Source organism: Apostichopus japonicus, chromosome 22 (assembly GCF_037975245.1).
Source record: "Apostichopus japonicus isolate 1M-3 chromosome 22, ASM3797524v1, whole genome shotgun sequence".
NCBI classification, from domain to species: domain Eukaryota; kingdom Metazoa; phylum Echinodermata; class Holothuroidea; order Aspidochirotida; family Stichopodidae; genus Apostichopus; species Apostichopus japonicus.
Window position 1 is genome coordinate 14,738,571 of NC_092582.1, and position 13,444 is coordinate 14,752,014.

The 13,444-nt window shown below is 37.7% G+C and overlaps 1 protein-coding gene and 1 pseudogene across 1 annotated transcript in view; one reads left to right on the forward strand and one right to left on the reverse strand.

Annotated features, from left to right (window-relative positions):
* Positions 1-9,700: 9,700 nt before the first annotated feature.
* On the reverse strand, positions 9,701-9,777 carry LOC139964403 (U2 spliceosomal RNA; annotated as a pseudogene).
* A 310-nt stretch (positions 9,778-10,087) lies between these two features.
* LOC139964027 (protein unc-79 homolog) overlaps positions 10,088-13,444 on the forward strand; it is a 47,799-nt gene continuing 44,442 nt past the window's right edge. The window contains exons 1-6 of the mRNA XM_071965329.1: positions 10,088-10,330; positions 10,958-11,017; positions 11,177-11,297; positions 11,701-11,864; positions 12,049-12,219; positions 12,858-12,974. Of these exons, the coding sequence (XP_071821430.1) occupies positions 10,996-11,017; positions 11,177-11,297; positions 11,701-11,864; positions 12,049-12,219; positions 12,858-12,974 (595 nt within the window). The 5' untranslated portion in view covers positions 10,088-10,330; positions 10,958-10,995. The remainder of the gene's footprint in view (positions 10,331-10,957; positions 11,018-11,176; positions 11,298-11,700; positions 11,865-12,048; positions 12,220-12,857; positions 12,975-13,444) is intronic.

Here is a 13,444-nt window from a genome sequence, read left to right on the forward strand (position 1 = left end):
TTTGCCGGATGTATGTCTTTAATGGATCGAGAAGACAAGAAAAACAATAAAAAGAGGAAAGGAAGATACCCAAATGTGAGAGTCAAGATTGAAGAGATATAAGGCCTATCCGAAAATGAGTGATGCCGGACAGAGATTAATTCAAAGTAAATTGCAACAGAAGAGGGGAAGGACACAGGACGGAGGGAAGTTATCGAGAATGATAAGAGCTCCTGTGCTTTTCCGGACTGGATGTTGGCAGATGTCAGCATTCCCATCGAAGTGAAAACAACAAAAGGCCTTTCATTTATGATCGTCGTCAAGCGATCGAGGATATTGAATGTAACTTGAAGTATATGATCATTAATCGATATGCAAACAAAATGGAAAAGAAACCTGATGACAAAATTTATTGACACAACAAAGGATTTAGTAGATAGCTTTGTGTATGCGGCGGTTACCGACGGTTACTAGTGATGGGTTTTTCTTATAAGTGGTAAAACAGACATAGTATATTGCTATGTTGTTTTGATAACACTATTACCTAGTGAAACCTGAGTGTGTTGTAGTTGGTTTTCCTTGCACAAAATATAATACCGTATACAAAAACGTTCAATAAACATTATATAGCTTGTATTTATATGTATTTAGACAGATACATATTTCTAGCATGGAATGATGTTCAGTAAATATAGAATGACCCTATAGAGCGATATGTACTGTAGTGCTTGAAGGTACACGTGGGTATTTCCCCCTTCTTTTTAATTATAACAAGACAAACAGTCTTGCGATAGTATTTTTCGCCATAAAAAGACATCAAAAAAGTAGATCTCGGTTCAAATCACCGGCTATTAGATAGATAATTACGGACATTTAGTTAGATTTACTTAAAAGAGAGAACGAGAGAGATTACGCTACGCAAAGATATGTGATGTCACGTGGGGACTGTATATATATATATCTAGCACTGTAGGATCTGTCATACAACTGTAAGAATAGGTATATTGTTAATTGCTTTGATACTGGAGGGCTAGAAGGGGTCACATTTTCCCGTTGACAATTAGCCACTCTGGTCAGCTTTTTATTATTTTATATTATAGTATATGATATAATCATAATCATAATTATCAGTTATTTTGACCACAAATGTGGAGAAACCCGCATGGGGCTTATGGATTATAACTTACACGTCGGGTGGCTTCCAATTCAATGTCTGCAAAACGTAATAAGGGACTGGCAATGCACTCGTACTGTTGTGCCCCCAGCCAAGTTCATCCGGTAATGTTGGGGGTGCAGGGTGTCTTTCTTTATATTGTTTAAATTCTTAGGTACAGGGTAATTTGAACGACCACATTTAAGAAATACAAAGCGGTTGACAGTTGTTTATCTGGTCTTCTATTTTAAAGAAAGTAATACCTCCTTGGGAGTGGTGCTCCCAATGGAGCAATCAGCCAGCATTTGTATCTAACAACAGTTAGACGCTTGCCATTATACGATGGCGTCATAAATGTAGTGCAAAAAAGACAAAACGCAATATGACGTCACCAGGAAGTACTTCGTGACATCTGGTTCACTTTCAAGGTACAAAACAATGAAGTCATCCATTCAACAGTGGGTGTCGGGTGTGGAAATAATTTCCTCTGTTTCATTTCTTATCATAATTATATGATTACTATTATTATTCCTTCATACGTGGTACACATTTCATTTCAATTATGCTCCTTTTACTAATACAGGCCTGTCTATACCGTATGACAAATTAGGTCTAAGCCGGGATAGCAACATAGCAACAAAACACTGAGAAAAATAGGCTACATAATGTCTATATTATGGTACGTTGTGGTAGTTACAGCATAATATTTATTCACGAAAGTGCCGATCTTTGAATTGTGCTTGTATAATCAAGGGGAATGCACTTCCATTTATATATGAGAATGTGAGCGTATCATGTGAGAGAGTTCCAAATCAGAAACCGCCTTTTCCGGTGATGTCGCAAGCACGGGATAATTTGACGGAAATGTCTGAAAGAGACTCGGGTGAGGCGGAAAGTGGCAGGTAAAGGGAATGAGGGCAACGAGAAGACAACCGTGGAGGGTGTTGTGGAGGGACCACTTTTGCGTTTAGATGTTAAGGTTTCTGCGATTTCCAAATGCATATAACGCTGAGACTCGTTTCAAATGAAGGCGGCGAGTGTGTATATGGGGGTGGGAGGGGGGAGGGGTCGGGATGGGAGAGGAAGGCTCCGATCCACATTATAGTGTCGGTTCTATGGTTTCTAATAGCAAGATCTGTTCTCTCTCTTCCGATGCAGGTTTCGTTCGAAAAGATGACTAGATATGTGAAGGTGCAAAAGAATAGGTTTTGCAACAAATTTGATGATGACGTCATTTGTCCCGTTTATTTTTAACTGTAACATGTTAATTCATTTATAATAATAACTCTATCAAAATATTCTTTGAGTTCCGTATCAACCGCAGAACTTAATAGAATAAACGCGAATCCCGCTTAACACTTCAAGTGTAATGCATTTTAAATATGTCATCTCAACTACCGGAGGGAGTTGTTAGAGCTAACAAGAAACCCGAAAGTTTTAGGGACGCCAAGATTGTGGGTCATTTTGGGTTATTGCAACTTTGTTTTTCTATAGTATACTACGGACACCATGTAAAACCCTTAGGCGTAGGAAATGTTACTAAAAATTTGATTCCGTGGAATTAGCATAATCCATTATCAACATATTTTTGAACCAATTCTGAGTAACAGATCACTTATCGAGTACCTTCTGCTAGTCCATTATAGGTTGTAGCAAGTATTGCTGCGGGGGTATTTCCTTCTTCGGCTCACATTACAAGTGTGTCACGTCACCAGCACTTCTAGTAGAGTACACAAAGGACCTTTCAAAGGACAATAGAAGCTTTGTCATCCTTATAAATTCTTGAGAATATTGTTAACCCAATCGAAGTTAAAGAAGCAAGAAGCAGTCTGGTTACTGCAGATGTGTCACATAGTTCTGACGATTGAGGATGGGGGGATTAACCCGCAGAGGCGTCGAGAACCAAGCCCGGGTTCGTTGACATAATCACCCGGCCGTCCTTTCTTGCATCCATCATATTTCCTTATGTGTTTTATGAAAATGAGAATAGCACTATTCTTCATACAATATTTTACCTGACCTTGTCAATGTTTTTCGTACCGTCTCGGATGTCCGTTCCATCATCCATCCGTCTCTTCAGTTAGGTTTTCCTGCTAAACAGGACTAACATGAAACTAGCTTGAATGGATCATCGCCCAAAACAACACTTGTACCGACAACTGGGCGAAATTTCCCGAAAAACGGCGGATTTCCCTACACATAATAAAAATTAATTCAGTCAAATTGTAACTGTGACCAGAACTCACCAATCACGGTATTCGGAAATTACTTGAATAGGACATAACAACTTCCATACGTGCTTTCTTCGGTATATATAAACATTTTCGATATTCAATTAACTGCTTTATGCAGGCATGACGTAATTGAAATCAGCAAACGATGGTTGAAAAACTTTTTGAGAATATAGAGCATCCGTTGTCAACTCCCTGGTCATACTCTCTTTAGGGAAAACCATCCACTGTGTGTATACATTCTACAATGTTATTGACAATAACTCAGAGCATCATGTCCATGGAAGCAGACCTCAGTTACACCCTGGTGGTGAAAAAGGTCAACATGGAACTGTAAAGTGTCGCCTATACTGCTGCAATCACTGGGACGCAATCATGTTTACCTCTGTGGGGGTGGGGTAGGGGTTGGGGTGAGGGTGCTTTATTTCTCCAAGGAAGACAATCAAGGGGATCAGGGGAATTCCAGCACCCATAGACAGAAAGTCGAACGCAACAGACGCTTGCAATGCTCAGAGCTGCCTATACGGCTATGGCAATAATATTGACAAATGAACAAATTGAGGGTGTCTTATGTATGTAATGGGGCAGCCTACAAAGGAGCAAAAACAGACTCAGATAACCCCCCCCCCCCCCCCGCCACTAAATTCAATCAATTAAGGAGAAGGTTGGTTGGAAAAAAATTACTACAGTTTTAGGAAGTATACCAATGCTTCTAAATGGCAGGTGGAATTTTGTCTTCTAAAGAGAGAAATAAACCCCACAGAAAACCCCAGGAAAAGTGCATTAGATTTTAAAAGAAATTTCCAACAAATGACTGAATTTAAGCACTCCAACTCTGTCGTTCCATCACTTGTCTCTTAATTAACAATTGGTTCATTTGTTATATGATAACAATGGAACAAGTATTGTACACTATAGTGTTCGCTTTTCATAAATGCATTGTAAGTTCTTCTTCTTCTTCTTCTTCTTCTGCTTTTTAGGGATAAAGGAAAACAAAGCAGCCCTTAGTGCATTTTAGATAATAAACAATAAGCTTGGGAATATTATAGTAATACATGTTTAGACTATACTTTACCTTTCTTCGACAATAGGAGGATTTAAAGTTACCTGAGGGTGACAAATATAGAAAATAAAGGTATACAAACATGTTTTTGTTAGAATAGAAAAAATCCTGTCTGCAAATCGAGGCCGCCGTCGGCGGGTGTGCCTTGGCTTACTTAACGGTGTTTAAATTAGAGTGCTTTCTTTTTTTTTACAATAAAAAAGGTGTTTAGCCTAGCCGGTTTAAGAAACTTTTTCTGGTCTTTAAACAAGCTTGCATGCATATATATGTGTTTAATTCCAGCTATAGGTATTATAAGTTCTTTAGGGCCGGGTGCCAGGGGATGGGTGGGGTGGGGGGGGGGTAGGGGAGTAGATTCGTTGTTGTTGCGAATGTCTATAAGTATATTCAATAATTAGTAATATATGTTAGGTACAAGTATTTAGCATAGTTAATCGTTCATAAGTTACTAATATTTGTCACTATGGAATAATGGATATCAATTCCTTGCTGAAGGTTCTGGTATGTTTTTTTCATATTCATTTGTTTTCAAACCGTTTCGTTTTTTTTCATTAAATGAATATTCCAGCTGAAATTAATATCTTTTGTTTTATTAATCATTTTGTATGTTTGGCCATTCATGATCTGTGGACGTCAAATCTTCATTACTAAATTAAATATAAAATATGGCATATATACGAATGTCCAACGCTCATTGTTCCATACATAACTGGTGGTCAAATGACCACAGATACAGCACATTCAGTTAGCAATTGAAGTTACAGTACCAGTGTTCTCTTTTAGTTAACTGCCCCCCCCTCCACCCCTCCCCTCCTTCTTTGTATTCAGAAAGGCTGAAAAAGCTAACAGGGATAAATCTTAAATCGCTCTGTACTAACTCACGAAACATACGAAATATGTAAATGTTTCGGATCAAATGAAAATATAACTATCCCCAAACTTGTCATGAAAGGAAAATGGAAAATATTTTTCAATACAGGTCCAATCTGAACTTTCAATCAAGGACAACATTTATTAATATCTTAATGGTTATATTTTACTAGAGTTGTCAAATTTGATTTAATTGCATAACAGCCCATGACGTCGAATTAACCACCAGTATTGGTATAACCGGGGATTATGTTTACCTAAGGAATTGAACAAAATTTATTCTTAAAATAATAATACAAGGCATCCCAGTAGCAAAATTAACTCGACGGGGTATGGTCGGGGTTATGATCCATCTCGCGTGATTAAAAATAAATGAAAAAGAACGACCTTAACCTTACAGTCCGGCGTTCGAGTTTTTTTTTTACTATCCTTTAACGCTATTGATACTCAGGACATGGCCAGTCTATCAGTGGTATATCTTTCGAGATCCGGCTTTTTGAATCACAAATGATTTCGAGTTGGTTAGCACCATATTTGATCTCTATAGAGTAAGGCAAATATGTCACCAAAACAGAACTATAGTATATTGTTCGATATACAGGTGACAAACGTCTACAGTGGAATTACGATCTATCTTACCGGTTTCGACCCTCCCAACATACAATCAGCGTCCATAGCCTAGTGGTGAGGGTGTCCGCATATAAAGCAGGAGGCCAAGGTTCGAATCCCGGTGGTGGCTGGAAGGTTTTTCACTGTTTTGGATTTTCCAACTCACTACGATTTCAATTATATATATATATATATATATATATATATATACTAAAGTTATCAGCCTCTTATTTTGACATAAGTCGTTTAACTGTATATACCAAGTTCAAACCCAAAAGTTATGCTCTTATTTACACTATTTCTCAAAGGAATAAGGTTGATTTGGTTTTCATTAAGAACGAATTCCAATACAAAATTTGAACTTATTCCGTAATTATCAACATATTTTGGGGATTATATACACCACCCAAGATAATGCCGCTACAACGATAATCTGATATTAGATTAGAAAATCAACTGCTGCAATGACGTATAATTGAGTCGGTGAATAATCAAACAAAAATATTTGAATGAAAAAAAATCTTCATCATATAAAAAGCATAACTTGCTGCATGGACCTTTCAATTGAATTTGATTTGATAAATTGTTGGAAATTGTCTCCAATTAAGAGGCAATGACGACATCATAACAGCATATTGTTTTGCGAAGATATTATTTTGAAAATTTCACATTTCTGGGAAACATTATGAATGCACCTGGCAACAGCAGGGTGGCTACAATTCCCCAAAGTTGGATAAGGTCATGCCTGATGGAAATAATGTAGTTACAGCAGGGAGTTGTTATGGAAACTCCCTGGTTACAGTGGGAACAAGTGAACAGTACGTGTATAGTCGCAGCGCGCATGCCTGTGAAGGAATTTCCACCCCCTTGTTGACAGATTATCTTGGCGCAAGTTCATCACGTTCCTCAGTTTCCCTTTTCTTTTCATTTTTATCTTAACTGGATGCGAATACCTGTCAGATCACCTGGGTCAATAATTGTGACCCATTAAAGAACAATAACGTGTCATTACACTTCCGAAATCCGTGGAGGTATTACACGGCAACGATGTGACTGATTTATAGGACCCTCCGTGAGCAGTTATCTTTGTGGGGGGACTTTTGTCACCTTATAATATTCTCGTTTTTTACTGTACTATCACATACTATATGTATAAATATGTAATGCACTTTGTAAAGTATACCATTATAAAAACTACACAGAAAAGATACTCCCAGATGAGGTTTAGCTGGAAATATCTGTCTTCATCCGACATATTTTATTCGGCATGTATTTCAAATAAATGTCATTGGAAATATGAAACAGTTTTCTTTATCAATGAGATGTCAAAAGTTCATATGAGTTCTCTGAAATGAGAGAGAAAAAGAGAGACAATAATGATTAGAAGTCCCTACGGACAAAACAGAAAAAAATACTGTTATGCAGTTGAAATGCTCTTTCATGATTAGCTCCTTTTTTCATCAACTTACCCCCCCCCCCCCCCCACCGAACTCAACCGACCGATAACGTGGTCTAAATGCCGTTTCCACCGCCCTTTTCATAATATAGCAAGCATATTTGGCAAGCGTAATTACCCTGCTACTATACGCCTCTCCACCCCCCACCCCCACCCCTCTCTTTCTTGACTGTGATTTCTTACTCTTCAAGTCAGTTCCATATTGAGAAGGGTATTATGATTCATTGAGAAACCAAATGAGCCGCGGCCTGCAAATTCTCTTACTGTATCAAAGAAATGTAAAGCTTCATAGTTGGTGACATATTTTGTTATCGTCAGCTAAGTGGTATATATTTAGGCTATTTCATTAGGTCAACTAATTAGTTCCGAATGCTGGTACCGTTTGCTTATATGTGTTTCATCCTAGCCATATGGGGTGCTTTGAGAAGAGTTAGAGATTGTCTGTTATAAATACGTATATACATTATTACAATTTGTGCACTCGTCTGCTGAAAATGCTGAGAGTGGCTGAAAAAATATGGAAGAAATACTAGGCTGTTGATGACGATTCAGAGATGTTGAATAGTTATGCCTTTATGGTGCCTTCGGAAGAAATTAAATAGTGTGTCTTGAGATAAGCTAGCCTATTAAAGGCATCGATGAAGCCAGCGCGATCTAATATTGCTACTTCGCTCTTGTAACTTACTTCTTCATGGTCAGTAATAACATAATCTATGCTCGCGGATTTAGCCTATACCTTACAGCCGGGAAAATCAGCAAAACTGATTCACTTTCGCATTCATTGTTGCATCCCAAATCAAGAGCAAACATGCCCTATCTAGTGCGATTTGTCGTGTCGACAGGAGTGTCGCGGAGCAGACAACCTTGTAGAAATGGAAAGCCGAGACAACAGTCAAAAACTAAGAGAGGGCGTCCTCCATAATCTGTTTGCTAAGAAGAAGTGATCTGAAGTGCCCATTGGATTGCAAAGGTATCAAGCAGTGAAGAAGTAATTAATTAACAATGAGTAAATGGCAAATATTCTTGACGCAGACGTATGAACTAATACAATGTGTTGTCTTTTTTTTGAAGGGCAAGTAAAGGGTGTGAAGACTCGCGCAAAAAGAAACGTCTAATGCCGGTAATCTGACCTAGTTTCGAATGAGGTGCAACAGAAGTGTTAGACACCACCATCGATCCCAGAAAATACACACACAGCTTGCTACCGTCGGTAATTAGACACTAGTGTACAGTCAGTACAAACAGCTGCGCTCAATACCCACAACACAGTGTATAAACGATACAACGATGGACATCTCAGGTCTAGATAAAAGATAACAAGGTATCACGTTTCATTACTGACTGCATTTTGTAGCGACACGAACAAAACGCCATTTGCAAGCAACAGAAAGTTAACTTTTTTTCAGATGGCCGCACGCGGTTTGGGGCGAGTCTTCAATGCCTTTAAGCTGGGTGAGTGGGGCTCATTAATGCTATTAGTTAGACGTACAATACTCTCAGTATCATTGGGCACAGAGAGCTCGATCATGCCCCGTACAGCTTTGTTTGAAAAATTGCCCCACTTGTTTTATAAGAAGTGCCCTTTTGTTGAAAAATTAATCAGATTGTTCAGTTCTCTTGTTGTTAGAAAATTAAGAAGAACGTTATAATGATGTGCCACTTTGTTAGAATTTGTGGTGCGGAATCCACAGAGAATTCCACTTTGTCGGAAAGGTTTCAGGTAACTTTGAGACTTGTCCCAACAAATCCAGCGTTACATTTCCCCTCCCCGATATCTCTGCTTGGCCTCCCCCCCTCCCCGAGTGAACTCTTTTCCACTCCCCCACTGACATAAATTATGTATATGTACCCACAGCGAGCAGTCCCTTCATAGTCGACACGGGACTCCACTCTACCAATAGGACACACCGGAAAACCCATGAGCTCATCACATTGTGCAAACTGTACCAATGCTCATTAAGAAAAGTGCATGGACATTATCAATATCAATATCAATATCATAATCTCATAGTACAAAAAGAACTCGTTTAATTCCTTGTAGCATTTTTGATAGCTATCTGAAGGCCTGAAGCCACAAATGAAGGCACGATTGAACATCAGAGCTCGTCCCCGGGCTTTAAATCATAAGTTTGTACAAACACCACCATGTACGTTGATGTTCCAAAAAAAATGTGGGGGGGGGGAGAAAGAACAAAACGAAAAAGAAAACAAACTGATACTTTTTAAGAAAAAAGAAAGTCGCCCAGGAAAGAACCTGGGCACGAAAACCAAACTACCAAACGACTGATCCGCTCTCAGCCCCAGTCCCCTTGCATCGGGACTGTGGCTGTGTGATCATCGTCGGGTGTGCATTACCATTCCCCTCGAAAGGGAACAGATACTACACATGATCTTAGCCAAAAGGCCGAGAAGCGAATGATAGAAAGAAGAAAAAGAAGCTATTTCCAAAGCGAACTTAAAGCCAATATTGACAAGTATATTGCAGATAAACTACAGATGGAGGAAACTTATGAAATCGATCTTAAAAAAAGGGGAATTCCCTACTACATTGGCATGCAAAGAATGTGAACGTAATACGTCCTTATTAACTCTGGTCGTAATTTGATATAAATTTGACCATTCGATTATGGTTTTGAAGCAAAGTTTTTTCCGACAGTCGGAAACCTGAACATGTATGTTTCATTTCCAGTAGCAATCAATTGGAGTGTAACATTCAAAATGTCACCGTCATATCGGTGCATATAATTAGGGAATATGTAACGTAACAAACAATGCAGACAGCATCTCACAATCTCTCACAGTAGATATACGTGCAAAGTGCGGTGCCATACGTTATTTAACACAGCTGAGTTGTGTTGAGAGATTGCAGCACTAATTAGATGCACTCCACACAAATGTCTGTGATTTTTACGTAGCTTTTCCAGACTATTGCATCGTTTACCGTGGAAGTTGCAGTTTTGTGGAAGAAGGTAATTGTTCATACTCTGAAACACATGCATATGTGTAAATGTTTATTTATTGTTTTATATCTAACGTAAAAAAATAGTGCATTTAAAGCTCCATCTCAGACTTCGTATTGAAAGAGTTAGGCTAGAGTGTAGCATACGAACATTTTCGCCAACCAGAGCTGATAGCGTTAGGCTATAGATGGGAGTAATGCTATATATAAATAACATAGCAAGGCGGATGGCCTAAGTTACTATTATTATAGGCCTTCAAGCAGCTTACTCTAGTATACAGTATGTATTGGAATGGAACCTAACATTCAATTCACTTGTAGCTCTATCATTGCCTTTGCTTAGAAATATGGCAGATGCCATATGTACAGTAGGTGCTTTGATCATCCAAGACAATGTTGCCAGTTCCAACTTTTAGTGAAGGGACAGTTATAATAGATGGCTTAGTTGAGACCTGGGAGTTAATTGAGACTCCATCTGTGAAATGGATGTAGGTTCTCATTCTACTAAGAATTAAAACATGTAAATGTGAGGATTGTCATATTTTAAGACACCAATTACTGTATGTATTTCTTTGATATCATGTTGAAATCTATGGTCATTTGGGTAATATTAAGTTCTCTCTCAACTCTTTTACAGTTGCATCAATTTCAGGTGTCATGTTCGGATAACTAACCATGACTACCAAAGCTGAACAGTGTAAGTAAATTAATAATGCTACTTATAAATTAATGGTAAGTTACAGTACTTTAATGATGTTTTAATACCAGAATGTTATGTAACAATTTTTCCTTCTCTCCATCCCTTTCAAAAGCTTTTTCCTAAACTGTGACTCAATTTCTCCTTCTCTTTGTTTAGTTTCAGCAAAGATCCGCAACCTTGTGGACTACCAGAATAAAATCCTTTACAATGTAGCCCCTCTTCCAACTGGAGTGGATATTGCGAATACTTTAAAGTATTTTATCCATACATTGAGGAGGTTTGTCAATTTCATTAATAATTTATAATGCTATTTTTTGCTTGTGTCTCTGTCAAATGTTTTTCGATGGAGCTTGGGTTTAGGGTGGGAGCTTCTGGGAACATATGAGTGAGTGATAGAAATTAATGTATCATATCATTAATGCATGCTTCAGTGGTTTTAATTGAATATTTCTTCTTACTTTTATTTAGCGTATTAAATACATTGAGGAGGTTCAATTTCATTAATAATTATGCCAGTTTTTGCTTGTGTCTGTAAAATGTATTTCGATGGAGCTTGGGTGTAGGGTGGGAGGTGGGAGCTTCTAGGAACATATATGGTGATTAATAGAAATATATGTATCATATCATTAATGCATACTTCAGTGGTTTTTATTGATTATTTTTTCTTACTTTTTATTTAGTATATTAAAGGGTGCCCCACCAGATCTCCCTGGAGGTAGACATCCTTCAAGGAAAAGGGTCAACTTTCGACTCGATGATTTCCCAAGCCTTGACTACTTGGGTTTGTTTGAGACTTTAGTGTGTCTCGTTGACATCGTACCAAACATCCAATATGGACAATTTGGTATGTTGTTTAGAAATATGATTTATGTTGTTCTTGTATTTTGTCAACTAATTACAATTTGGATTCCAATTTCGTTTTCTATTGTGTTTCATTAAACTCTATCTTGACAATTTCCCGATAGTTCTGTACGTCAGATCGTGAATGGAGACTCTTTTTGTTTTTGTTTTCTTTATTACTCTTGTAGCTTTTGGGCATGCCATTTTGCAGCTGTTTGGTGTTATCATTTGGTTCCTGGAACCAGAAACTGTTGACACCATCCCATACACGGTCGCTTCTACTCTGGCTGTCTTCCCGTTAGCACTCCAACCTGACACCATCGATCTGTTAGCTGGAACTTTGCTACCCATCTGTCTAAGTAAGATTATGATATTTGTGTTAGATATTACTACTGTAGTTTTTCAACTCACCTAAAATTCTACTTGAGAGTATATATGAATCATTATAAGTTGATGGAAAAAGTTGTGACAGTTATTATACATAAACCATCATGACAGACTCCTGTAGTTTGTTGAAGTTTGCTGAACTAAAGTAGCCACAAGTCACATTGCCGGAACAATGCAAAATGGTTTTGGAATCCTTTTGTCCTTATCATGAAATAGCACACTTTGCATGATTTGAATATTTCATTTTGGACGTTAAGCTACCGTCCTGTGGTTAGAATTTAAGTTCTGGTCATCCATTATTAACTGGTCAATATTTTGTTGTGATATGTAGAAATGAGGACTATAGTTTCTCATGGATCTTGATTGGGAAGTTAGGGGGAAAAAATATCTAGCTGATTTATTAATTTTTTCGTTTTGAGTATTTTTAAAGGATATCGTCTGATGAATATCGGAAAGAACATGTTTAACAATGGTAGAATCACCAAGTACTATGTGTTTGTTATAGGAATTTGATATATAAATTAGTTGATCTGCATATTTTTTGATCTGAGATTAGTTCGTATGGCAGAATGTTATAATCCATATTGAATCTGTTATTACGGCTTTACAGGCGATGTTCAACATTGGGATGGGGAGACGTTCTCTACAATGTCAATGTCTTCGGTCATCTTGTTGGTATTACAGCATACCAAGAATAATAAGAAGAACAAGGAACTTAAAGCCAGGGGTAAGTTATGCAAAAGCATTATCAAAATTTTCATTTGTCTGTAAGATTTGAAAAATAATGTTTCTTGATTTCCTTCTGTTGGAATAGGAAATTGTTATGTTACCAAGGTAATTGTAAGCCTTTTCATGTTAGGATGAAAAGTGTTTACACATTAAAATTTATTAAATTATAGGCGATGACCTCTGGCTTTCATTTTCTGTACTGGGGATAACAATAGGTCACCATGGCAATACTCAACCTACATAATCGGATACACGATATGACGTTATCTGTTTCATATGCTGTGAATTTTTAATATGTTTTTGCTGCACTGGCATAAAGCAGAAAATGGATAGGACCATGTTATAATTTGTACTCACAATTGCTAAATAAATGCAAAACACAGCTATTTCAAGTTTCAGTATCTATTACAGGTTGATAGCATAAAATAGGCAAGGTGGGTGCACCGAGTTACAAGTACTCCCAGTGTC